At 46.4% G+C, this 26,173-nt stretch overlaps 1 protein-coding gene across 5 annotated transcripts in view; it reads left to right on the top strand.

The window, feature by feature from the left end:
• ULK1 (unc-51 like autophagy activating kinase 1) overlaps positions 1-25,444 on the top strand; it is a 104,501-nt gene extending 79,057 nt beyond the window's left edge. For 3 of the 5 annotated variants that reach the window (XM_043497717.1, XM_043497716.1, XM_038373084.2), the window contains 13 exons: positions 744-869; positions 4,784-4,935; positions 6,272-6,355; positions 7,028-7,290; positions 8,156-8,340; positions 9,358-9,473; positions 10,095-10,238; positions 12,224-12,411; positions 15,205-15,383; positions 15,580-15,698; positions 18,507-18,664; positions 19,726-19,861; positions 22,459-25,444. In XM_043497717.1, coding sequence (XP_043353652.1) covers positions 744-869; positions 4,784-4,935; positions 6,272-6,355; positions 7,028-7,290; positions 8,156-8,340; positions 9,358-9,473; positions 10,095-10,238; positions 12,224-12,411; positions 15,205-15,383; positions 15,580-15,698; positions 18,507-18,664; positions 19,726-19,861; positions 22,459-22,514 — 1,906 coding nt within the window. In that variant the 3' untranslated portion in view covers positions 22,515-25,444. Of the gene's footprint in view, positions 1-743; positions 870-4,783; positions 4,936-6,271; positions 6,356-7,027; positions 7,291-8,155; positions 8,341-9,357; positions 9,474-10,094; positions 10,239-12,223; positions 12,412-15,204; positions 15,384-15,579; positions 15,699-18,506; positions 18,665-19,725; positions 19,862-21,330; positions 22,438-22,458 lie in introns of those variants that run through there. The other 2 variants (XM_043497718.1, XM_043497719.1) reach the window with 2 other exon arrangements.
• The last annotated feature ends 729 nt before the right edge of the window (positions 25,445-26,173 follow it).

Here is a 26,173-nt window from a genome sequence, read left to right as displayed (position 1 = left end):
TTGTTTTGTGCAGTATAGTATGCAGGTAAAGAATAATGGAGAAAACTGCCAGCTGAAGGGGATAAGTATTGGAGCCTGAACTGAGTACCCTGTTCGGACTTAACTGGAGAGCAATCTGTGTAGTTTGCAGGATGACTCTAAAACACTCAACTCCTCTTGACCTCAATGGGAATTCTGCACACACTGTATAGCGAATTTCCTCTCCAGCAGGTCGCTCTCCCCACACTTGTGGTTCACTTGCAGACATGCTCATATTCCCAGGGTTGTGCGTCTGCCTTGGAATGCTGAGACTCGTGGAGATGCCGTCTCTTCGGCGATGACGCTGTATGAATCGCAAGTAGCTTTGGGTAGCAAGTGACTCTTCGCCAGTGTCCTTTGTGAGCAACAGCCGTTTAGCCTTTGTTCAGTGATGTGCTCCTTGGCTGTGGTTCCGAGGCTGCGGGAAAGCAGGCTGGTTGCAGCTTGAAATAGCTGAGGTCTAGTTTTCCTGGCGGCCGTGGTGCATCATGTTTCTAACACAATCGGTGGGTGGGAATCGCCCTGAGGAAGGAGAGGGGAGTGGATTTTGGAGGTGTGAGGTGGCCCTTCCTTTAATGGCTCTTCTAATACAAACTCGCAACCTGAGGAGAGGAGCGAGGTGGATGCTGCCCTGCAGACAGTCGCTTAAGCAAGTTAATACATCAAATTGCATCATTAAACACTGTCTTCTCACAAGAGTCTTTATTTCTCTTTGAATTCCACAGCCGGCAAGGCCAGTTTTCCAGCAGCAAGTATGAACGCTCTGTCCCCATCCCGGTCCCAACGCAAATCCACAACTACCGACGGATCGAACAGAACCTACAGTCTCCCAATCAACACGCTTTGCCACAGTAAGTGCCAAGGTGCGGGCAGGAGGTAATGCCACCTCCTGCTCATTGCAGGAGCCTCCAGATCTGCACTATATACATCATAAGAAGGTTTTACAGTGTGATCCATCTCCATCCCTGTGCACAATTTCCTGTATTGCAGGCCCTCTCCCTGGCAGTAGGTGGGCAGCCCAACATGCCGTGTACTAACATTGTTTGTGACATTTTGAAACCAGTAATAGAATCTATTTGTGACTGAGCACTGTAAGAGTGTGTGTGTGTGTGTGTGTGTGTGTGTGAGAGAGAGAGAGAGATTTTCAAAGGCACACTTAGTTACTTAGCGCCCCTCAAGTTTCAATAGGAGTTGGGCACCGTATGTCCCTTCCCCACTGTCAGATCAATCTCTGATGGAACATCCGAGGAAAAATGGTCTTTTATTTGGCAAATGGCTAAAACTTAGACATTTTTGGTCAAACTACTGAAAATGATTGCAACTCCTTTTTATAAAAATCTGTTCACACGCTTAGTCACACCACAAAACGATGTGTCCTAGGTGACTCTTCCATGTTAATGTGATGATGCAACACAATTAGTGCATGAACAGTTCATGTCTGCAAGGTAGAGCGCACATTTGGGAACCAATCAGGATGAACCGGATATTAGTCTTGGACCATGGGAGTGATGCTTTGCATACTGCGTAGATGGATCACACCTCTGAGGAGCACTTGATTTCTGTCTGTCTGAGATTGCCACACACATGCTAGTCTTACAGACTTGTCCTGTGGCTTAACCCATGGCACTCCCAGTTAAAAACTAATTGAAAGGAGAGGCATATGAGAAGCATGAGACCTTAAAGAAAGCCCATGTACCAAAGGTGGAATATGTTCAAATTATTGACAAGTTGCAGCACGTAAGCAGCAAGCAAAGAACCAAGTCTTAGCAGAAGTATGACTTTGTGCCAAGGTGAGTTTCTTTTATGTTTACATTCATTAGGGTTAGCTTTCAGCGGGGGTTTGATGTTCCTGTCAGACTGGTCTGCTGAAAGGCCTCAACCCGTTTTTCAAAGGCTGATAACACCTGAGATGTTATAGGTCAGTCTGACCTAACTGGGAGTCAGCAAACAGATCATGGTGTGCCAGTGCTATTTGAACAAATCTTACATTCTGGCTAAACACCTTTCTGCTCTTAGATGCCCCCTATTTCCTGGAGCCGAGCTCGCTGCAGCTGTTGGGAGGTAAGCATGGAAAAGAATTGACTATCATCCTTAATAATCCTTGCTGTCTGCAAAGTCAAGGATTTGGAAAATTTGCGGATATAGAGAGTGTACCTGTGATGTGGATACCAGGGACTGGAATTGCTGGTTCAGATTCACAAACTATAGCCTACCAATCAGATGAAAGTATCGTGTTAGGCTGCTTTATTTAGCATGGGTACAATGATGAGACTAACATAATCTTTGCAATCTAAAGAAAACCCACTGTATCTTCTAAAAATTATCAGGCTCATGCAGAGCAGGATCCTTGTGTCCAGGAGCCTTGTGCTCAGTAAATTTGTTTCTTCCTCCACGCAGCAGGTGCAGTACACATCCTCCAAGAACAGAGGGAAAACCTTATCAAGCTAAAAGCTGCAGTTGGGATTCTGGTTGCCTATCAAACATACTTAGAAGGACAGTGACCATAATGGCTGGTCTTCCTTATCAGTCATTTGACCAAATGTCTTAAAGTTTTAGACCCAAATTTGGCTCTTGGCTACTTGCTCACAGCTCCCACAGAAGTCAGGAAAAGTTGAATGCCAGGTATCTGGGGGGCAAAATTTTGACCATTTTACCAAATGACCTAGGACCACGTGATGCAGACAGACTAAAAGTTTTATCAGTTAATGAGATAATTTGGCAGTGTGACTGGAAGGTATGTACCTAGTGTGTGGAGTTTGTTTGTGTCCAGATGTGACATGTGGTAGTGATAGCCATATGGTAATTTGCATTTATCTGTGGCCACCTCACCTGTTATCTGCTTGCTAATTCCATCTCTCTCACAGGACTGCTTCTTATGTTCCATGTCTCCATGCAGTTTCAAGTCGCTGTCATTTTTAAACTCTTACCTTTTATGATCCAAAAATGGACTAGCCCCTTTAAAATTATTCTGAAGCAAGTTCAGGGCAGATGGCTTTCAGTCTTGAACCAATAATATTATTGAGATCTGATACCTAATAAACCATATGGAGTACAAACACTTTCTGGATCCCATTGAAAGGTCTAAAAATCTTTTCTCTGTGCTAGGCTTCTCTTTCGTGTTTGTGTGCAATAAATAATTTTCGGGGGGGGGGGAGGGTGTAATACATCATTTTATTTCAAGGCCAGGTCAGTTGGAAGATACCAGAGCTATACATTTGGAACATCTTCACTTACAGAAAAGCTTTTTTAGAGTATTTTTATATGCAGTATGAGATCCAGGAAAGTACCAGTAAATATTTTAAATCTTGTTCCACTTAAGGCATAGTTCCTGTAAAGCAGGTGGCATAATGAAATATATAATGGTGTTTCTTAAAGAATGTAATGGCATTTATTTGATATGACCTCTTAGCTTCATCATTCATGAGTAAAGTGTATATTCACACCAGTGGAATCTTTATGCCATCAGCTTACATATGCCTGCATACCTGCACCTTAATCTTACAAAGGAGAGAAAGTATAGTGTGTATTCATGACAGTATGATGCATTGTGTTGAGTAGTTCTTTCAAATCACTCACCGATCCCTTTCCAAAAAAGCCACCTGTGGCTTGTGACCATTTTTGGAAATGATTGATTGAAAATGATTTTTTTTTTTTTTTTGTAAGAGTTGACTGAGAGTGAAAATAGGGATTCATGTGAGAAAAGGAGGGTTTTTTTTGGTTATTCGGGGAGTCTGAGTGCCATGCCCAATGGCTGCAGAAGGGAATCTTGGTGAAGGAGGTTACCCTGGTAAAAAAGACATTCTGTTCTTTAACGTGCATGCATGTGCGCATGCGTAATTATTTTTTCCTGTAAAGAAAAAATAGTGAGATATCAAAACCGGTATTCCTGTCTCTTTAAAGGATCAAGGTTTTGATGGATCCACTGTACTCTGTTTCCTCTTCTATTTGTTTGCAGGATCTGGGGAATGCTTTAGGAGGATAGATAAGTGTAATTTTTACTCCTTAAGGCTGATGTTTTTCAAGGGAGCTTAAGGGAGTTAGTAGCTCGGACTCTCTCTTGAAAATCTGAGCCTAAGAAAATTCCTCTGTAGCACTCAGTCATTCCAGTTGTATTGGCCACACACCACTCTGTGTTGTTTTGTAGCCATTCCTGACATGACTCAAAGCTCTCTGAGGCAGTAACTCATTTGGCACAGCTCACCTATTGTACAATGCCACGCGTGACTATGAAGCTGTCTAATTAAAAGTCTGCTCTAACCAGCAGCCCAGCATTGATAGGCAACAACTAGGATAACTAATCACTGGACGTTTTTGATGGTTGTTAAAACAAACTGGTAACACGAAAGATCTGAGTCTCTGGCTTCCCAGGGGGTGCTGTAAATACGTGTGTGTGTGTGTGTGTGTGTGTGTGTGTGTGTGTGTGTGTGTGTGTGTGTGTGTGTGTGTGTGTGTGTGTGTGTGTGTGTGAGAGAGAGAGAGAGACTAAAAGCAATAAGAACCCCCTGATTTCCCTTTTATAGCTAAGCTAATTGTATTCTTTTTTTTTTCAACTTGCATTGTAAGCTCCTTGTTCTGTGTTTGTATGGCACATAGCACAGTGGGGCCTGGTCCTCAGTACTACTGCAATACAAATAATAAACAATTAATGAAGATTTGGCTAGGTGGAAAGTAGCTGGGTGAGTTCAAATGTCCGGTGATGTTGTTTTCCTTGCCCCTCTTTAGTGGCGTCATGAATAACCTGTGCATTATTGCTGTTTCCAATAAGGTCTGGCACAGTCCGAAGATCAAGCAGTACAAGCCCTCTTGGGTTTGCTAAAATCGGTGCTTCCCCTCCTTTCTCTGGAGAGCATGGAGCTGTGCCATCCCCCAGACGGTTCTCCTTTGGTGGTGCTAAGCCTTACACACCATCCCCGCAAGGTAAGGTGCCAGCCAGGTAAGGGCACCCCATTTCACTAGAAAAAAGGAAGATGGCCTAATGATTACAGTACAGGTTGGGATTGCTGGGTTGTATCCCTGGTCCTGGCACTGATTTGCCTAACAAGTGTGTGTACCTCAATTTTCCCATCTGTAATACGGGGATAATAATACCCATCTGCTGCATGAGATGTGAGGTTTGCTTAGTGCTTGGGGAAACACATTGCAGTCCTCTGGTGAAAGGCTCCATGCAAATCAGAATGTTCATGTTACATTTGAAAGCATGGCAAACGAGTTCGGAATGAAAGGCTTCAACTGCTTCCTTGGGCCCTGCCAATCAGCCTTTCCCATGGTGAAGTAACCAGTGGATCTTCGCTCAGTGCCTGCTTATGAAAGGAATTGATGTTCAGCTGCTGCACTGAGCCCTTGTTTGGTCTGTTGTCCTGCAGCATCCTTGTCCCGAATGAGGGGCAAGGGCAGAGAAAGGCATGAAAGAAGGGCCAGATTTTCAAAAGAACTCATCAGCACCCAGCAGCTCCCATTGCTATCTGGGGAGGGCGAGGGTGGATTCCCCCTTGTTCTCAAAGGGGCCTGCTGGCTTTTGAGCTCTTCAGAAAATCTGGCCCCAGTTGTGCGTCTTGGGAATCCAGAATCTTTTCCAGTGCTGATTGCAGTTAAAATGAATTTTACCTCAGAGAGTGGGGTCCACATCCCAATCATTGTACATTCGGTCTTATCAGGGTTTGGTGTCGTTACTGATTAATGAACAGGGGGTGACATTCTGGTCTCACTCAAATCAGTGGCAAAACTGTTGCTGACTTCAGTGGGGCCAGTATTTTGGCAAGGTCAGTGGAATCCCCAGGGGTAGCCTTCTCAGTATCAGACAATCTGACCCAGACGCTACAGGGCAATTCAAGGGCAGGGCATTTGGGGATAAGATTAGCCCTGTTCTGCATGTGTTGTGATATGAAGAACTAGGTAAAGGGGCGGAGTTGGATTTTACTAGATCCTTTACATCTCTGAAGTCTCCAATCCCATGGTTACAGGACTCATAGGTGGAGAGCCAATGTTTATCCTATTTGATTTCTCTAATTAGACCCCAGTCTGTTATGATGAGCTTCTGATCAGGCTTCCTAAAGCTCTCAAACTCCTTTCTCTGGACCTTTTCAGTCCTTTATTCCTACACTGAGGGAGGAGAAGAGGAGAGGTAGCTGTCTCAGTGCTTCTTGCTCTCAGATGGGTCTGCGGTGAAACTTGTTTATCTAATGTGGTTGCGGCATCGTCTGGGAAAACCTAATACTAATACTGTATAAACCTTTTGATTGTGTCCCCCTTAAAGTTGGAACAATTCCAGAGCAGCCCGGCCAGACTGTTTTCTTCTCCCCACCTGGAGCAGAAATGAGAAGCAGGATCCCCATGCCTGGTATGTCCATATTGTGTTTATCTTCCTCTTCTCTTTCTGCCTGCCTCACATGGATAAGGGCCGGACACAACAGAAATGTGCTCTCCAAAGGGCCTTGGGTACAATATTGTCCTTCTCTGATGCTTGGCTCAGACAGGAAATGCTTTTTGATGAGAAGAGAATCCTTACCCATTGGCTCCTCCCCCGCCGCTTCCCAGCTGTCCTTATACCACAGGGCTGTGAAAATAACACGTTTTAATGGTGCAAACTCTGGCTTGTGTCTTGAAAGTCACTGGTTTGTGCGGTGCGGAAATCCTGATTCCTCCTCCTCCCTACCCCCATGTTCTCCTAAGCCCTCCTTGCTAATTGCTGGGCCAGACAGCTCAGACAACGTGCAGGATCCCAGCAGATGAACTTGAGCAGTGATGCCCCTTCATTTCATGAGCCCCTGGAGTTTAGGCACCCACAGGTCAAAGCCTAAATCAGGCCTGGAAGTTTGGTGGCATGTTGCTGAGAGCAGAGTCTGGACTTGACCGTGTATTGAAGGATTTGATCTGTAGGTGCCAAGGACTAACTTGCCTCCTCTACTTTCTTAAGGCTTCCCTGTAGGTCCTGAGAGCAAACGAGCTCCCATTGTTAGAACCAGAGAATGACTGTGTGTGTGTGGGGGTGGGGGGTGTTCGGACTCTCTAGGTGCCTCAGTGCCGGACCACTCTTCCCGAGGGATGGGCTGCCGGCTTCACAGCGCTCCCAACCTGTCAGACTTGCATTCCTGCAGGCAGAAGATTATCAAGCAGCATTCTGACCCTGTAGTTGTTCACTTTGGCCACGCTCCGGTCAGTCAGCCCCTGCAGGTTCATGGCTTGCAGCCCTGCCGACAGCTGAGGTCCTCATCGAAGCTGCCTGAATTCATGCAGAGAAGTCCCTTGCCAACTATCTTGGGCTCCCCTACAAAGGTATTCTGTGGACTGTGTCTTGCAGCACAGTCTGGTGGGTTATTCTGGAGTAACTAACTGTGTTTAGATAAAACTGGTTTGGATTTGCCCTGGCTGGTTAGTTCCTCCTCAGGGGCTATTTAGTGATCTGTGTGCAATGAGTCAATGCTCCTATTCCTAGTGGACAGATCTCGCTTGGCATCAGCATCTGAGCAGTGAGTTCAAGGGTCTGAGAGGGCCCTGCAAATGAGCTGCCCTATCCCTACAGATTAGGACTGAGACATAGCAGTGGGCTTCTGTGTGGGGCTGAGTTCCACAGTGTGGCTGGGCTTGTAGCGCAAGGTTTTGCCCTGCAGGCATCCTGAGGGTGGTAGCATTAGAGATGGGATCCCTGATTTCTGCCTATGAAGCGGATGCTAAGGTTACCTTTGGTCTCCACTTATATCCGAGAGTTCACAGAGTTTAAGGCCAGAAGAGACCAACAGATACTCCAGGCTGCCCTCCTGTCTATTATAAGCCACTACATGTCACCAACGTGCTCAGCCCAAGAAGTTGGATTAAGCTAGAGCATTTCAGTCCTCAGGAGACTACATTGGTCCTGAGCCAAAGGCAGAGAACAGGAGAGGTCGAGTTGCCCCCAGTGTCCGAGGCCCCTGCAGTGAAGGGAACTGAGTCAGTCAGGCACAGCTCTGAAGCGGCACTTAACATTCAAAAATGTGTGCGACAGCTGCCTTTCCTCTGGGGCGGGGGGGGGAGCGGCGGGGCGGGGCTGAGATGGTTTCAATCACGGCTTTGTGTAGACAGCTTCATTTAGAAAAACCAAAACCAGCTCGATGAGAATATTTACAAATAACTCAGAGAGAAACCCCAACACTCTCTTTTCTAGGCTATGTCCCCTTTTGAGTTCCCCAAAACCCCCAGCTCCCAGAACCTGCTCACGCTCTTGGCCCAGCAGGGAGTCATGATGACCCCCACACGGAACAAGACTCTGCCAGACCTGAAGGAGATGGGGCACTTCCATTGCCAACAGGCTGGCCTGGGCTTGAGGCCTGTGGAAGAGATTAAGGGCAGGTGAGATATCGGCAAGTTCTGTCATAAAGTACATCATATTGTGCACGTTCGCGGCTACAGTGCATTTTACAGTCGTCCGCTACTATTCACAACATGCCTGTGTTGCAGGCACATACTACCCTGACATTTATAGGCTTTGCAGGCAGAGGCAGACATGACCTAAATTAGTGATTTTGGGTGTCCTAATTTTTGGCTGTATCAAGGGGCCTGATCTTCAATCAGTGATGAAAACGCACTCTCTGCAAATCAGGCTCCTTTAAGGTGTTTCAGGTTGGGCGCCCCAAAACTGAAACAACCACAGTCACCAGGCACTCCTGAAAATTTAGACCAGGGAGAATTGTGAATGGCTTACCCAGCGAATTGGTATTAGAGCTGGGATTAGGACCCCAGCCTTCACCCAGCTGGGATCCAGGCTCGGTCAGTTAGACCAGACTACCATCAGTTGCACGAACACACTGATTGCTCCATCTGGAAATGGTTCCTGCAGCGTCCTACCGTTGAGGCCATTTCAGGGCCTAACCCTACTGTGCTGTCATTAGTTTTCTCTAACTATCCTCCTGAAGCAGCGTGGCGTTTGTGGTGCGAGCTCAGCTCTCTCCTGGGTTCATCCTGAAGAGCCTCATATCGAGTGTTGCAGTTCTGCCTGTCTATCGGGGGGGAGGCGGCGGGGTTTGCTGCAGAGGAAGGAGTGAGGTCTGAAGGAAACCATTTCTGTGGCAGAGCTCCATTGGTGAATGCTGAGGGAAGGAGAGATCCACGAAGGAAAGGCGTTGATGCAGGTAGCTGCGCTGCTAACCGTTCCCTGTTCCAGCAGGAGATGCCCCTACGGTTCTGATATAGCGGAGTAAAGAGCATTGCAGGCCAACAGCTGCTTCAGCGTTAAGCCCTTTGCTGTGCAATGTGCAGAATGGGCAGGGAGGCAGAATGGCACAGATCAGGGAGTGGAAGTTCACTGAAACCTCAGCCCTTCCTGAAACCGTCTTTGTCTTCCTGCTTCACCTTTAATTTTCTCTCTAGATCTCTGAGCACCGGCCGCCTCACTGACCTGCTTCTCAAGGCTGCCTTTGGGGCTCAGATCTCAGAAGCTGGCAGCAACGACAGCCTGAATAATGAGAAGCCAATGGAGATCACAGGTATGAGGGGAGGCCATGCGGCCTTGCCCGGTTCTTGCTTTCCAGGGCTTTGTGTGAATGGGAGGTCTCTGGTCTTCTAGCCTGGGAGCAGGAACTGACTGCTGTATCTGAAATGGGGATAATCCTTCTTCCTTTGTAAAGCACTTGGAGATCTAGGGATGAAAAGCGCTGTGGAAGAGTTGGGTATCTTTATTACTTATGATCTCTGAGGTCTTTTTTATGATGGCTATTTTAATGGGGACAATTGAATAAGCATTGGATGCTTTTCAAAGTGCAGCTCAAACGTGCCTTCACCCTCACCGTGTCCCTGTGAGGTAGGGGGACATATGATCTCCATTTCCCAACTGGGAAGTAGCGTGTGGAAGGGGGTCCTCCTCTGAAGAGCTGCAGGAGTTGGCAATCTAGTTGGCAGTGAGGCCACATAATGCCGCCGGTGCTCCTTGGTTGCGCCCTGTTTGTATGCAAGCCTGTGTCCTTTCCTTTGTTAGCGGGATGCTTGGAAAGGAAGCAGTGGAATCTGAAAAGAGCGGGTGGGAACAGCTTGAGGTTGTGGGGAGAGGAATCCTGCCCTCTGAGTAATAATCCTGGTAAAAGCTGCTCCTTTTCACTCTTCCTCTGTAGCTCCGTCTGCTGCTTATGGAGGAAACCTATACTGTGGGGCTAGAGCTGGGGGCTCTTTGAGCCCTTCCCCAGTGATCTTCACGGTTGGATCCCCTCCAAGTGGGACAACACCACCACAAACCACTAGAACCAGGATGTTTTCAGGTAAAGGCCCTACCCTTCTGCTGTGGTGGGTCTGTCTGGAAGATGATGGCCGTAGGCCTTCATGCCACAGACTTTGCTTTCTGTTGTGGGAGCACTGGCTTCACTGAAAGGTTTAGCAGAATGCATTTGTTCCTGGCCTGAATGCCATTGAGATTATAACCCTGGCAAATACTAACACAAGTTATCACTGAAAGCTCTTTCCGTTGCTTCGAGGACGACTGTGGATGATCAAGAGAGATGCAAATATTTGTTACTTTATTTCTCTCTCTACTTCAGGAATAGCCCTTTTTTAGTATTTTCCTATCAGAACAAGTGTCCGTTTGAGTCAGTCCATCCCCTCTAAATAATGTTCAATAGGAAATGACTGTGTGCTTAATAGTTAACTGGGGGAACTGCTATGCTCACCATTATGACTCTGCATTGCTCAGTCAAGATGTAGAGTTTAATTAAAGGACTGGCTTTAACACCTGATTAAGGAGTCCACCCTGAGAGCCCTCTTTCTTTCTCCCTCAGTCCCTGTCCTAAATGTGGGCTTTTTGGCATTGAGCAGAAAATCCCCTGGATAGAATGAAAATTGATTATAGAGACCAGCGGGTATGAAGATGAATCATTTCCTAACCTGCTGACAGTGTTCTGTATATCATACGTAGGCTCCATTCCCTTCAGAGTCCTCTGGAAAAGATGCTGAGCCACCCCTAAGCGTTTCCCTTGCAGGCCATGCAGTGTGTATTATGACAAGTTTGCTAAATGTTGCAACTGGATAAGAGCTGAGCTTGAAGAGCTGTGACTGCTCTATTAACTACTTCATGTCTTCTAGTTCATGTACAGAAATGGGATAGTGGGCTGTCATTATTGGGAGGGAGAGGGCTCGGAGGCAGTGTGACATAAGCTGAAGCTATACACAGCCTCAACACATAACAAGTTTGGAGTGACCATAAATAGGGTCATTAGACAAGTATAACAACAGAGCAATTGTACAGGCCAGATTAAAGTTTCTGAAAACAGTGGCCTGCAGATTCGGGGATACCCTAAAGGTGAGATTCATACAGCTTTGCCTATTCCATTCGCCTCCCCTCAAAGAACTGGAAATACTCAGACCTTCTTTGCGGGTCCCTGAAAGCTTTGAGGTGTAGTTCTCAAGAAAGGTGGCCTTAAGGGAAAGAAAGCTGCATACAACTCTGTACATGAGTAACGCAGCAGCAAATTCTGTGGCTGAGCCTTTTGAAGACTGTATAAAGCAGCAGATGGAATCCGGAGGGGAAAGGCTGTCTTTTCCAACCGCGATGTTCAGTGACCGTAGGGAATCCCATCTTGGCAGAATTTGCATAGCTGGATAGATACGCATTACAGCCAGGATTGGAATCCAAGTGTCTCAAAGAGAATGTTCCCCATCGACGACATATGCTGCAATGCGGGTCATGGTGAATATATTTAATTCTCTTATTATAACTGCGTGACTTTGGAGAGTCTTTTTGCTATTGATGAATGTTATAGTAAACAATGTGTCTGTGGTGCTCTCTGGGCTTGAGTATGATTGGCCCGAGGGGACATGGATGGTGGTGGTCTAGTTGATAGGACACTGGACTAGGACTAAAGAGACCTGGGTTCAGTTTCTGGCCCAGCCACAGTGTGGAACCTTGAACAGCTTAATCTGTTCTATACCTCACTTCCCCATCTATAAAATGGGGGAAGAGAACAGTTCCACCCAAATGAACCAGGAGCCTGGGTAGTAACATGCTGTTGTCCATAGGGTCATAACTACTAGAGATGGCAAATAACAGACTCGAAGCTTGTGGCATACACAGTTACGTTGCATGGGATCTACTGCTTTCTTTGTTAGGCATCTAATCAAGAAACCCAATACTCCACTTCCTGGCAGGGTGTCTATGTGTGGAGGGGATTGTACGTCATCTAAGCAATGGCTATCCTGCAGTTCTGCCTGGTATTAATATCTAAGTCATTGCCATGTGTACTTTTCTTCTCAGTGGGTTCTTCAAGCTCTCTGAGTTCAGGAGGCTCATTCAGTGGCAGACACTTGCTAGTGGGAACTGGTGGGGATGCCATGGAAGCTCTGTCTAGTCTCCGGTACACTCTTGTGGATCCCATTGCGGCTAATCTGGAAGGGGCAGTTACATTTGAGGCACCAGAACTGCCTGAGGAGACGCTCATGGAGGTGGGTACATCCTATGGACTTAAAACAGAAAAGGAGGGGTGGAGGGGGGGATGAATCACCAAAAGCAAGTCCAAAAAGCTAAAATTTTGGATATTTGCAGCTGATGGTGTCAGACCCTCTGCAAGGGAGCAAGGCCAGTTTACACCAGATCTGGCCCATAAAGTTCAATAAGTAAAAAAATGCTTTCAGCATATTGGTTCTGCTTGTCTGGGAGGGAACAAAGTTACTGAGTGTTTTAGTCCTTGTGGCTGGTTACTGGTGTGATGGAGGGTATAATTTTGCCATTTCTAAAGCTGAAATTGAAGGTTGGAAACCGCACTCAATATTGCATGTTCTTCTTTGACTGAAAATCAGCTGGTTGTAAAGAAAGTCTGGGTTGTTTCTTTTAAAAAAGAAAAAAAAAAAAAGTGCTCCTGATGTCTAGCCAGAATGCAGCCAGCGAGCTATTTAATGTCTCCCATTACTATCTTCTGCATGCACCAGGTATTCTGTTAGCGATACAATCTCCAATGAAAGGACCTAAAAAAAAATAAACTTGATGCTTGTGTTGATAGCAGGGGAGAGAGAGAGAGACTCTGAACCAACAAAATAGGCTGTTGAACCATCTTTGTCAAGTTGAAAGGCAGCCAGACACCCTCTTTTCCCCAAAGTGAATGGAGTGGGAAGCATAGCAAATGCTCCCTCTGCCCATTTGAGATGTAAGTCAGGTTAACCATTTGCAGTGGAGCTGGGGAGAGAGGGGAAGAATTAAGGCATGGTTTCATCTTTATTCATAATCTTACAGTAGCTCATGTAGGACTATGGAAGGTTCTTTACAACCAAGCCCTCAAGTCCAATATCAAAAAATCATCCTCGGGATACTGTGCACGTTGGTTTAAGAATTAAGGTTTGATCCCTTTTAAAAAAAAATTACAAAATCAAGTTAGGGAAATGAGACTTGAGCTGTCAGGTATGCACTGAGTTGGTTTCATCTGCTAAGGTTTCTGCAGAGCTATGGGGCTGAGATTTTAACATTAATGTGATCCATGTTGTGTGGGCGTTAACTAAATTTCCTGCCACCTTAAGAGCCCCAGAAGCATGGGAATGTGGCAGCCACACCTCTGTAGGCCTGAACAGAATCTTCCAAAGGAAATGTCAGCTTGATCTTGTTAATGCTGTGCAGTTTTGCTTCAGATGTCTGCAGTGAGTCATTTTGGTTTGGTCCTCATTTCTGCTGAATGCAGGCTTTAATAATCCATTCACATGTTGCAAAACCTCCCTGGCACCCAGCTTTTTTGGCTTATTTGTAACCCCTTTTGTGCCGTGCGGATCTGTCCAGAATGCCAACCTGACAAATTTTCCACCCAGATGCTTTCTGCTGACGTTTTTACAGCACACTGAAATGTTGGCATTTTGAAACCTATTATTTATCTCAGGTTTAGTTGTAAAAAGTAAGTAGATGGTTTTTTCTTTGAAAAAGTTCCTTTAGGGAAAACACAACAAATTCAGGACGGTATTTAAAAGTTTGATGTGCAGTGCTAAAACAAAGTACATATTGGGGACTGGGGCAGGAGAGGTTCTGAATGATTACTGATGGCAGGACTGGAAAGTACCATAGGCCCTTTATGGGTAGAGAGAAAGGAAGGTCCACTGAGTAGGGTGCTAACCTGGCAGTTGGGAGACTTGGGTTCAATTCCTGTTCCATCATATGTGACCTTGGGCAAGTCACTTAATCTTTCTGTGCCACAGTTCCCCATCTGTAAAATTGAGATAATAGTACTTCCCTATTTCACAGGGGTATTGTGAGGGTAAAGATACTAGAGATTTGAGGTGCGATGGAGGCCATGTACTTATGAAACCCATGAACCAAGAAGCTGAACTGATGAATGAATGAAGAAATCTATATAATTGGTTGCTCAATGTGAGGGATGTATTTCTCCCATAACTCCTAGACTAAAGGGTGTTAACCTGCCGCTTTGAGAAAAGGACTGACCCACTGTATGAATAGAGAGCCAAGGTGGGTGAGGTAATGTCTTTTATAGCCCCCCCCCCCACCTTGTCTCTCTAATATCCTGGGATCCACGCAACTATGACACTGCATGCATCCGTTGAATGCATGATAGACCTGCTAGCTCTTCCGATCATTTTGATAGAAAATACCAAAAAGGGAGTTCCACAAGAAGTTCTAACAAGTTTTATAGTCAGCTCAAAGAGCCAATAGTTACTGTAGGTCCTATGAGTAGTTAGCCTTCAGGCTATACTGGGTGGGGTTTATTCAGTAAAACTCCACATGAAATGGGGAAGTGCCCCTTTGAGCTGAGCCCATTGCTGTGGGGTTTCTTCCCCCTATTAAGTGAAGATGCTTCGTAGCTCAAGGTGCTGGATTGAGAGCCAGGAGGCCAAAGGCCACGGTTCACCCACAGAACAGATGCTCAGGTAGCTGCGGGACAAGCTTGCCCACCATGCCCTGTCAGCATGTCTCACTCCTGACCTGAAACAGGAAGCAACTCTGGAGAAGTCAGTTCCGTGACAGTGTCAGCTCAACTTCTGTGGAGAACTGCTTGTAAACTGGTGGCCTGAAGCTGTGCTCCGTTAATCTGTGAAGGAAAAGGATTGGTGTCTGGGCTTGGGTCCGAGTTCAGGGATTTCATGCCCAGATACAATAACAACTCCTTGTTAGAATTACATCCTCAGCTTCTGCTTTCATAACCCAGGGATGAGTCCTCCGTGCGCTGCCACTGTTGCCAATGTGCCCTGCCTCCCTCACATGCTGCATCCTACACGTAACCTCTGTGTTGGTGTTTCCTTCTCCAGCAAGAGCACACGGATACCCTGCGCAGCTTGCGCTTCATGCTTGCCTTCGTCCACTACGTGATGGAAATTGCCACCATCAAAGGGAGCACCAGCGAGATGAGCAGCTTGGTGGCCTCCGAGTATCATCTTCAGGAGAGTGTGGTGGCTGACCAGATCAGCCTTCTCAGCAGGGAATGGAGGTAAGGCCCGGGGAGAAGCCAGGATACCTTGGTCTTTTCCCAAAACTACCCTACTGCTGTGCATTGCTTCCCTCTGCCATGTACCTGCTGTGTGCATTTAGAAAGCACTCTGGGACACTTTTATTGTAGAGGTCGTGCTATAAATACTCGGACCAGCCCATTGATCTGCTTGCACTGAAATGTACTTCCTTTGCAGCTATGCAGAGCAGCTGGTACTGTACCTGAAAGTAGCAGAGCTGCTGTCCTCGGGCCTGCAGACAGCCATAGAACAGATCAAGGCAGGCAAGCTGTGCCTCTCCTCCACTGTCAAACAAGGTAAGGGCCCCTGGGCACAAGTACAAGGGATGCGTCTGGAATGCTGAAGCTGTGGAAAGGCACTTGGAATGAGGCTGCTCTACCCCCAAAGGCCACACACCCCCCGCTGCATTGCCCTGAGACTTCAGCAGTAAGAGCAGAGTGAGAAGCAGAGTGCTGAGTTCATCCTGCTAACTAGTGCTGACCCTCTATATTATATACTGAGTGCCCTGGATGAACACAGTGCAAGCTGTCTGGGATCATTTGCGTGGATAACCAGCTGCCTCCTCTTCGGAGCTCCTGGAGGATCAGCTTTTACACATGCGTGCACATGCATGCCCCTTCCCCTATCCACATATTTGAGCCATTGCCACTGAACTCAGCTAGTGGCCTCACACTCAATAGTGAGCGCCACTGATGCATGTAGTCAGCCTTCCTCACACTCCTCTGCCCCTCTCCACCCACCTGTGCTGGCAGTTTCCTTACACGCTGCCACCCTCTGCCAGCGCGCACACCCCCCCCCACTCTGTGCCAGCAGCCTGCCTTGTCTCTCCCCCACCTTCTCCCAAGTATGACATTCTGTTTGCAAAGTTGTCCGCCCCCTGCCCGGTGGCATGGAAGAGGAGCACATGAACCTTCTGGCATTGCTGGCCTCCTCAGGGATGCTTTTCATACACCTCATTCTCCTCGCGTGACATTCAGTTTATGCAGGAACCCAGGTTCTCGCTTGTGCCACTGTATGAATCCTCACAGCCAGTTAGAGAGAAAGCATCTGATCTGAATATCTCAGCATGTCTCTATACACAGGGGCTTAATTATACATGATGGGGGGTGCAACTTAATTACATGCTGTATGTATTTGTAATATGTGCTTACTTGACAAGTTGAGTCATTTCTTGGCAATCGTGACTTTCAAGTGAAAGAAACAAAAAAACAGGAAGTAACAATACCCAATGGCAATGCAGGAAGCCATTTATTTATCAGCCTGTTATGGCCTTCCATTGATTCTGATGTATTATGTGTCTCTGTCATCGCACAAGGTAGCCACTATTCAGTACAAAACTAATGGCTGGGTTTTTGTCTTAGCACTGGAACGCTATTGGGGGAGTCTTTCAAAGGCACCAAGGGCAATTAGACGCCCATCTCCCATTGGCTGCCATCTAACTGTGCTTTGTGCCTTTGAAAATCACCTCTCTGCATTAGGGGGTGTGGTGTCAATAACTGCACACCCTCTCTTTCTGCAGTGGCCAATGCTGGGACTTAGCTACACAATTTCCACTCGTGTCAATGGACAGTCCTGCCGCTACGTCTCCTCCTTGCCACGAGAAAACTTTCTCCTGTTCAGTGGCTGAAAGGTTCAGAAAGCCTCTGGAGGCAAATTAGCCTTTGCAGAGCAGTTTCCCCACAGTAACGCTCGGCTCCCCCCACTCAGTGACTCTAGCTGCACTGTGTTTTGTTCAGGCATGAGGCGGTTGCCAAAGGAAATACTGCACCAGTAAATCCCGGTGGCTGGAATTTTACTCCACTTCGTGGGTTTTCTGTAACTGATTCTAACTTCCCCATTGAAAGAGAAGATGGCAGAGGCTGAAACTTTCCAAGTCCCAAATCCGCTGTACGTTATGTACACTGACTGGTGCCACTCAGTTCACCCACCGGGCTCTCTAAGAACCGAGGATGAGCTTCTGAGACTAGTCTCCGAACTCTGAAGTAGAGCATATTCAGGGAGAATGAATGAGTTTGCAGAAGCCATGGCCAGCCAAAGCTACGGCTGTCCTTGTAGCCTGAATAACAAATTGTTCTGAGCATTTATAGAGAAGTCTGAACCTCTCTTTTCCCAGATGCTTGTTGCGTACCTTGCGGATCGTAGCCTCTAGATCTATAGCTGCGCCTTCACCAAAATGCACTGGGAATTAGGCAAGCTATTCCATTCTTCCTTCTCTCCCCATGAAGCACTGCTTAGAATTCAGGGTCTTAAAGTAAATGAGGAAGCGAGAGCCGTTTGAAAGGCACTGGCGGTACTTTGTGATGAACACTCCCTTTTTAACATGTAAAGTTGAATGCATTAGGGGGAGACCTTCAAAGGCACCAAGTCCCATTAGCTCTGCAAGTTAGACCTGTGTGCCTTTGAAAAATCTCCTGGTTCAGTATTGTATCCGAGCTACTAAAAGTGGCTCATCTCTTGCTTTGTTGAACATCCTTTTGGATTGTTGTTGCTGGCCACGTACAGTAACGTTTACATAAATTCTTCTTGCTCTTCTCCATCCCACAGTTCTGGAGCCTTAAAATCCTAGCTGCCCTGCAGGAAGGGAGGTCAGGTGTCCTTGTACATTCACCTGGCAGGGCAGCAAAGTGCTGCCCAGCAAATAATTGATCTATCCCTGCTCCTCTCCATTGCTTCGCCCGCTCTTGGCATTGTAGGCTCCATCGGCTACCATAGGTGAGGCAAGTTGGCATCACGCCGCCAGCCATCAGATCAGAGAGGCTCTGTTTCTGGAGTGTTTGCTGTTCCCAGTGGCATGTGAGGCAAAGTGCACACACTGAACTGCCTGAACCTTGTTTCAGCTAAAAGAAACAAAACTAGATCTGGTGGCAGGGGAAGTAGAAGCATCTGTGGGTATCTCCATATCCGAGCCTTAAAGCTACTGCACAAGGCCAAGTCAAAGCCCATGATAGTGACGGGTATGTCACAGTCTGTATGCTACTGAATGGCTGAAGCTTTGCCTTAAACAAAGCACCTTTGAGACACTCCTCCAAGGTCTGGAGCGTGGGGAGTAGGTGAAAGAGACAAAGCAGGAAGATGAGACGAACATTTTGTTTCTTTTGCTCTAGTTGTGAAGAAGCTGAACGAACTTTATAAATCCAGCGTGTCAGCCTGCCACTCTCTGAACATGAGACTCCAGAGATTCTTCTTGGATAAACAGAAGCTCATGGATCGGATCAACAGCATCACAGCAGAGAAGCTCATTTTCAGCTACGCCGTGCAGATGGTAAAGATCTCAAAGCCCTGTAGGAGCGGTGTCCAGCATGCATCGTGGCTTAGCATGATTGGTCACAGCTCACACACAGGGTGCGGGCAGGTAGTTTTCACGCCTGGCTCATTGCACGTTGGAGGGCTGGGAAGGGACGTATGTAGCGCTGGGTGAATAATGGATTTTTTCAGTTGCTGGCAATTCAAAAAAATCTGACAAATGTTTCATTTTGAGGTAAACCAAAAACAAATATTTAGCGAATTGAAAAGTCAGAAAACGTTTAGAGTTGAGTTGACTGAAACATTTCGTTTGACCCTGACTTGAAATTCCTCATTTTGAGCTGGGACATTTGAACAAAAACAAAGGAGGTCTAGGCACAGAGTGGAGATGGTGCCCTGCTTTTTGCCCAGTGGTTAGGGCACTCGCCTGGGATGTGAGAAGACTGAGGATCAATTCCCCTCTCTGCCTGATGTGGAGAAGGGACCTGAACTTGCATCTCCCCCATTCCAGGGGGAGTATCCAAGCCACTGGGCCATGGGGTATTCTGAGGCAGGCATCTCTCTCTCTCCTGGAGAAGCTGTTCCACTTTTTATAAAAAACATTAAATAGTTATTGCAGCAGGAACTTGAATGTGGGTCTCCTACATCCTAGGTGGGTGCTGTAACCACAGGGCTATAGAGTCGTTCTTACTCTCTTTCGCTGGCCCAGTGGCTGTTCGTTGTGGCTCTGAATTGCCACTGTGGACTGTGCTGTCCCCATCATTTCCTCCTCCTCCTTTCCCGGCCGTTTTGTAGCTCCGGCCCGAAATGTGTTGGTAACGTTGAAACAAAACATTTCCTTTTGACACCATTGGGCCATTTCGATTTTTCAGTCCCCTTGAAACTATTTGGCAAACTCGGCACAAATTCGTGGATGGTTTTGGATTGACTGAAACAGCGTTTTAGGGTGAATAAACAATTATTAAACGGCGCCCGGCTCTCGGTGGGCGTGCTGCTGAGCGTGGCTTGACGGTGCAGCCTCCGTGGCAATACTGCCCCTGTACCTGCTGCATGAAATAACTGGGCGGGGTTTGCACACAGGTACAGTCTGCAGCCCTGGACGAGATGTTCCATCACAGGGAGGACTGTGCACAGAGGTACCAGAAGGCTCTGCTGCTGATGGAGGGGCTCTTGAACATCATAACGGAGCAGGGGGACATCGAGAACATCAATAAATGTGAGCAGCTGGGCACTGAGTTTCTTACTAGAGCCCCAAATATTTTTCCATCTGTGGATCCAGGGTCTGTCTCCAGGGTTCCTTCCACCAGGGCTAAGTTCTTATGGATGCACCAAAAATGTCTTTGTTTGGAATAACTCCTTCAGTGCTCAGCTACCTGCCTCCTGCTTGCAGAGTGGCAGGATGCTGCCGTAAGGACCTGATCCTGTGGGAGCAGCCCTGGCAGAGAGATTGCTAGGGCTGTAATGCAACCTTGTGCTGTGTAAAGGAGCTGGCTCAGGGCAGTGGGTTTGGCAGAAGTGAAGGTGTGGGTTTGGTTCCCAGCTGGGACTGTTAGTCTGGTCACTCGGGAAAGCAAAGCGGCAGTCGCTGTTGTGTGACACAATCAGGGCTGTGGCAGCTCTTCCGAATGCACGTCTAAGGGTACGTCCCCCCTGCAGGCAAAGGTGTGATTGCAGCTCGTGTAGGTTATACCCAAGCTAGCTTTGATCACGCTAGTGCCGCTAAAAGCAGCAGTAATGACGCAGCACCTATGCTGCGACCAGACCTCCGACTGCAGAGTAGATATATCCTGTGTCAGCTTGCAAACCCTTTATCAAATCCTCCCTCCCCTCCGTTAACCACAGAGCCCAAAATGGCTGAGACCATGGCAGGAAGGTTTTGTTCATCAGCAGTCGATGCTGAAACCTGAACTCCTACCTCCTTGCGACCCCTCCTTATGCACCTTCCTCTCGTCTCCCGTCTCTTTGTACCGTTCAGAGAACAAACCAGCCCTCTTAGTTTTCCCACCCTAAGACAAACAGATCCCTCCCAGTTAGCACCCATCCTCTGTCCTTGTGAGTGGACACTCTGTCCCACTGCTTCGACCCCATGCTGTCACGAGTGTTGTGTGTCATTCTGAGAGCACTGAGCTAGCGTGGACACAGAGCCCGTGCTCTCTGCCCTTGGTCAGTATGGCTCAGTTACAGAACCTGCCTGCGCACGCCAGGGCAGCAGGGAAAGTCTAATTAGCATCATGTCAAAAAGCAAGAGAGTGGGTTAAATGCAATTCTGGCTGAGCTAAATCTGGCAACGTAACTGCAATGGCAAAACCATTATCGCTGTCTAGCTGGCTGGCTTCCCGGTGGGGGAATTACACAGCCACCAACTATACTTTTCCCCTGGAGGCACAAAAATTGCCAGTTAGATTGCACCTGTTCCTCAGCAGGGGCGGGGCCATTGTCCTAATCAGCACCTAGGTGTTCAGTGACACTGGGTACCTTATGAAAGAAGAGAATTCCAGCCTGCAATCAGTTAAATAATACAGTATGTATAATACTTATTAATAAGTCAATTAAATAATACCAGTAATGATCAAACTTTAACAGCTGATCTGAAGTGTTAATAAAGGCGGGGGGGACTGCTGCTTTAACAGTGCCTGGTAGGCACTGACTGGATTATTAAGGAATGCTATGTCGTTTCTATTGCAGACACTTCTCATCAGTCTCAAGTGTCTCACTTATTCAGAGAGAGAGCTCGCTGGCTAATCCACCTGAAAGACACCTCTCCCCGACAGAGATCTAGTCACAGACTTTTTTTAACTGAGGCTTTGTCTACGCTATGTCAGTTACAGAGACACAGTTGCACCGATGCTGCTGCGCCACTGTAGTGCTTCTGATGAAGATGCTCTAAACTGATGGGAGAGGCGGTAGCTAAAGCTGTCGGCGGGAGAAGCTCTCCTGCCGACGGAACCCTGTCTACACCGGCACTTAGGATGGTGTAACTTACGTTGCTCAGGGGAGTGGATTCTTTGCACCCCTGAGCAACATATGTTATACCGAAGTAATTTGTGATGTAGACATAGTCCTAGAAAGCTTGTCTCTCTCTCTCATCAACAAAAATAGGTCAAATAAAAAATATTACCTCACCCACCTTGTCTCTCTTATATCCTGGGACCAACACAGCTATAACAACACTGCATATGTTCTTTAACCCAGTTTGTTTCACAGCTTCCTGAATGAGACAGTCTCTCTTGCGTGTGTCTTGTTGTAGCGTGACAGGCTGTATTTTAGATCCCAGTGTACATCCCAGCTACACACACCTACTGGTATTAATTATTTACATCAGGAATTCAGAATCTTGAGCCTGAAGCTTTAGGAATTAATCCCACCTAACTTTGAACTTCCTGCCTATGTAACAATCTGATCAGACCCTGATTTCTTTGTGTCCAAGATTGGGAAATATTATTGAGATCTTGAGCCATCTTCACTACTGGCGTAAACCATTTCCTTGGTTTAAATAGCTACAACCCCACTGATTTTAGAGGCAAATTAGAGACCTTTCTTGCTAAGAACTCGAAATCCCAATGAGGAACAGTGTCCAAAGTACTGTTCTCTGATGTCTCTAATGATTCCCACTTCTCATGCTCCTCTATGCATGAGGATGTTTTGAGTCAGGTACTCAGCTGGTGTAAATGGGTGTAACTCCATTGACTTAACAGAGCTGCATCCATTAACATTGGCTGAGGAGCTGATCCTGTATGTCTCCTGCTTATTTTGTTAGCTTTAATATTGCTGGAGGGCAAGAGACTGATTTCCTGTGTCCTTTCTCTCTGACAGGTAAGATGTGTATTGAACGCCGGTTGTCGGCTCTGTTATCGGGGATCTGTGCGTGATTTTAAAAGTGCTGCTTGCCACGAATCTCACGCCAGCCAATCACCTTCAGTTTCCGATGGCCTGCTGCAGTGGTGGAGAAGGAGCCTGGCTGTGGGAAACCTGCAAGACAAACTGCTTGATCTTATTTGTAGTCGTCAGGAAGGTTTTCCGCAGTAGGGATTTGGATTCTCTTTTGGGGGACATATGACAGCAGTGATTGCAAGCACTTTCCCTCCATATAGACTGAGGGAAGACATAGGAGAGATGCAGGGTTTTTCCCTCTCTTGGTGGAGCGGGCGAAGGATAGAATTCCCTTCCTCCCACTTCCACTTCAAAGGACAAGGCTGCTGCCTTGCCCTCCTGCTCAGAGCTGGAGTATTTTAGTGCTGCATCCATTGCTGGCAGTGGATGTGCTGAAACCGTTAGCAGGAACTTTCAGGAGGACTGTTCAGTGAATTGAGAAGGGTAGAATTCAAGGCCAGTTGCATACTTTCCCCGTTCCCGCTGATAGCCAAGCACTCAGGAACTTGCTGTTGACCTGCAGCTGCTCCTTTCCCCTGCCCCATCTCCATTCTCACCTTCTTGTATATGTCATGCCACGGAGCACTTCCTGTGTGGGGGAGAGGAGTACCGTGGGGAAGCTGGATCTCTTTTCCTGGAGCGTTGCTGAAGACAGCTGCAACCTTCCGAAAGACTTCCTGAGCAATCCTGGAACAGCGTTGCCACTGAGGAGGCTCCCTTGTACCAGCGTGAGGAGGCAGGTCACATCCCTACCTGGACGGGGAGCAACAAAGGACAAGAAAGTTGTGTGTGTATATATTTAAAAACAACTCTAGCATTACAAGAAGCCCTGATGGTTTTTCCCCCGTGGGGGTCAGTATCCTAGACCCTTGACTGCACAACTTGGCCCATCAGTACATATCCACGCCCATGCTGTCCTACTTTCAGCTGTTGGTTAGATAACCCTTTCCCCCACTGCCCTCCAAAAACACTAACTTTGTGAATCAAAGAAGCACTTTACACACTATGGGAACTTTGACAAGTTGACTTTGCATCACACGGTGACCCCGGACCGTCACGACTGCTGGGAATGCTGTTCTTTTGTTCCTCGCTGTTCTATTGCACTACGTTTGTGTATCTATATTAATACATATTCCTCAAGGCGAATATGTATCGATATATCGAGTGTGTGTCACTGTCTGTATTTAACTGTACTGTATCTTGGGCATGTGCAGCAAACAGCAGTCCACGGTCCACATGCTGTTCCCCTCCGTGCCAGGCAAAGCTGACTTGAAATCCTGCAGTACCAAGAGGTTTTTTTTATTTAAATGTTCTTTTTAAGGACCGTCCGTACAAAGCTCCATGGTTTTTAAGAGCTCAAGAACAGACATTGAGATCTTGCATATTTACAACTGAAAATGCATTTTTTTATTGTTTTGCTGCTTAATTTTTATAAAACAAACCAACCAACCCTTTTAGTGTTCAGTTACCTTCAGCATTTCTATTTCAGAGACTGTGTAGCCAGACCAGGCCTGTGGGTGTAGGCGGTTGAGGCTTAGATGCTGCGAGTGTGTGGGGGGGACTGGCTGCCTGTGTGTGTGTGTGTGTGTGTGTGTGTGTTTTAATTTATCAGAGTCATGGCAGTATTTCTTAGCGCTGAGTGGAAAAAGTAACCTCTGTGGGAGAAATGCTAACCTTGGGCTTAGCTTTTGGGATCTAATAACATTTTGCACATGGTGGTTAAATCTTCATTACTTCTCTCTCTCTCTCTGCCACTGTAATTTTTTGCACGTTTTTGTATGACACTCTTTGGACAAAATATTATGCAAGGAACAACTCTGACATGTGAACCAGCTTCATCTGTGGCAACATGGACGCTTCTGGTGGCAGAACACAAAAGCAAATAAACTCCCGCCCCTCTCCAGGGGAGTTTGATTACATGATGTCACTTCAGTATCAGGCCTTCATTGCTTCATTCTTTCACAGCTTGCTGTTGCTGTGGCTGTGTGCGCCTATGCCTAAAATAAAAACAAACCTGTGGTTGGAGATGTTAAGCAAGAAGCAGACCACTTCGGAAAGGATCGCCACCAGTCCTGCAATAGGCAATGCTACAAGTGCAATACATTAACCTGGATGCAGCTTGGAAACAGCAAGCCAGAACAAACTTCCCAGCAGACACGTGCTTTTCACACTGAATGCCATGGATAGCCCACAAACTTAATAGCTTATTCCCAAGTATTAGTCAGTTGCATCCCAGGATTTGTGTTTATGCCACAGGTGTACCGATCCATGAACATGGCAAGCTCAGCACTAACCTTCCAGCTGTACTTAATTACTTGAATGTATCAAATTTGTCCACATTCAACTTATATAAATATATATTGCTCCAAAAAAAAGTGGTTTACAGATCTTCAACCAATATATAAATAAATATATTTGTGCGTGTGTGTGTGTGTGTGTACATATTACATATATTTTCTCAATACTTGAAACTTAGCCACTGTGCTTGGATTTAAAAAATAAACAACGAGAAAAAGACAAAACAAAAAAGACAGGTGATTTCTTTTGCCATCACTTTGGTGACTTTATTATCTAAATGCATGTAGCGTGAAACCAACTTTTTTTTTGGTAAAAATAGTATTTATTGCTTTGTAGACAATAAGGAATGCAAAAAACAAAAGAAAATTTGAAGTTGCTAGTGTAGACTATTCACTATCATTATGGGTTTGTTACTTGTTGCAGCGTTTGTACGTAGTGTCTTAAATAGATTTCAAGAAACCTCAATCTAATAACACGTATCTTCAGGTTTGTGAGAAAGTTTATGATGATCTTCTTTATAAGTTAATGCTTGATTGTCAACTTTTTTTTTAATTTGTGTTTTGTGTGACTTTTTTTTGGCTTTAAATTGTAAAACACTGATTTAAGAAAATAAAACTGATTTGAAATTGTCCGTGATTGCGTCTCCATTCTCCAGTATCACTTAGTTGGCAGCATTAACGCTAATAATACCTCGCTGTTGTTGAACGCTTCTCATCAGTAGAACTCAAAGTGGAGGTCAGTATCAGTTTACAGCTGAGGAATCCCTGTGATAAGCAGATGATAACTAGATCCCATCAATCCTGCAAGCACTTAAGCATGGGCTTAAATTTATGTATATGAGTAGTCCTGGTGGATTGAAGCTTCCCCCCCATGCTTAAGTATTTTCAGGAGCGATTTGCTGCACTGCCAGGCTAACATTACATGTCGTGGTTCAGAGGCCTGAGGGCCGGTTAGAAGTACATAGTCAGGTGATGTCCCAAATACTAGGGTTGTGTGTAGTGTTTTACGTTTTGAACGTTTTTATAAGAAATGTGTTTTTTTGGTAGTTTAAAAAACTTATTTTATTGATATGGTAACAAATTCCCTTGATCTACCAGCTTTTCTAATCCAAGTGTCTGCCTTAGGCTGGGGTTTTTGTTGTTTTTGGGGGGGGTAGAGGAAATTTCAGCCAAAAAGTTTCCGCCGTTTCCGAGAAAAATTCATTGTCTTACCCATATTAAAACCAACTCTGGCGACCTTTTCTTTGAGAAGCTCTAGTGCCCCCATTCTTTGGAGCAGGGTCTTGAAATTTGGCAGGGGGTAGCCTTTGTGCCAGGGGTGTGCCTCTTGCCTTTCCCATGAAAATCTGGAGGAGATGCAA

This window comes from Dermochelys coriacea, chromosome 15 (genome assembly GCF_009764565.3).
Source record: "Dermochelys coriacea isolate rDerCor1 chromosome 15, rDerCor1.pri.v4, whole genome shotgun sequence".
In the NCBI taxonomy this organism is placed as follows: Eukaryota; Metazoa; Chordata; order Testudines; family Dermochelyidae; genus Dermochelys; species Dermochelys coriacea.
Note: the sequence above shows the minus strand (reverse complement) of the source record. Positions and strands in the feature narration are given on the sequence as shown.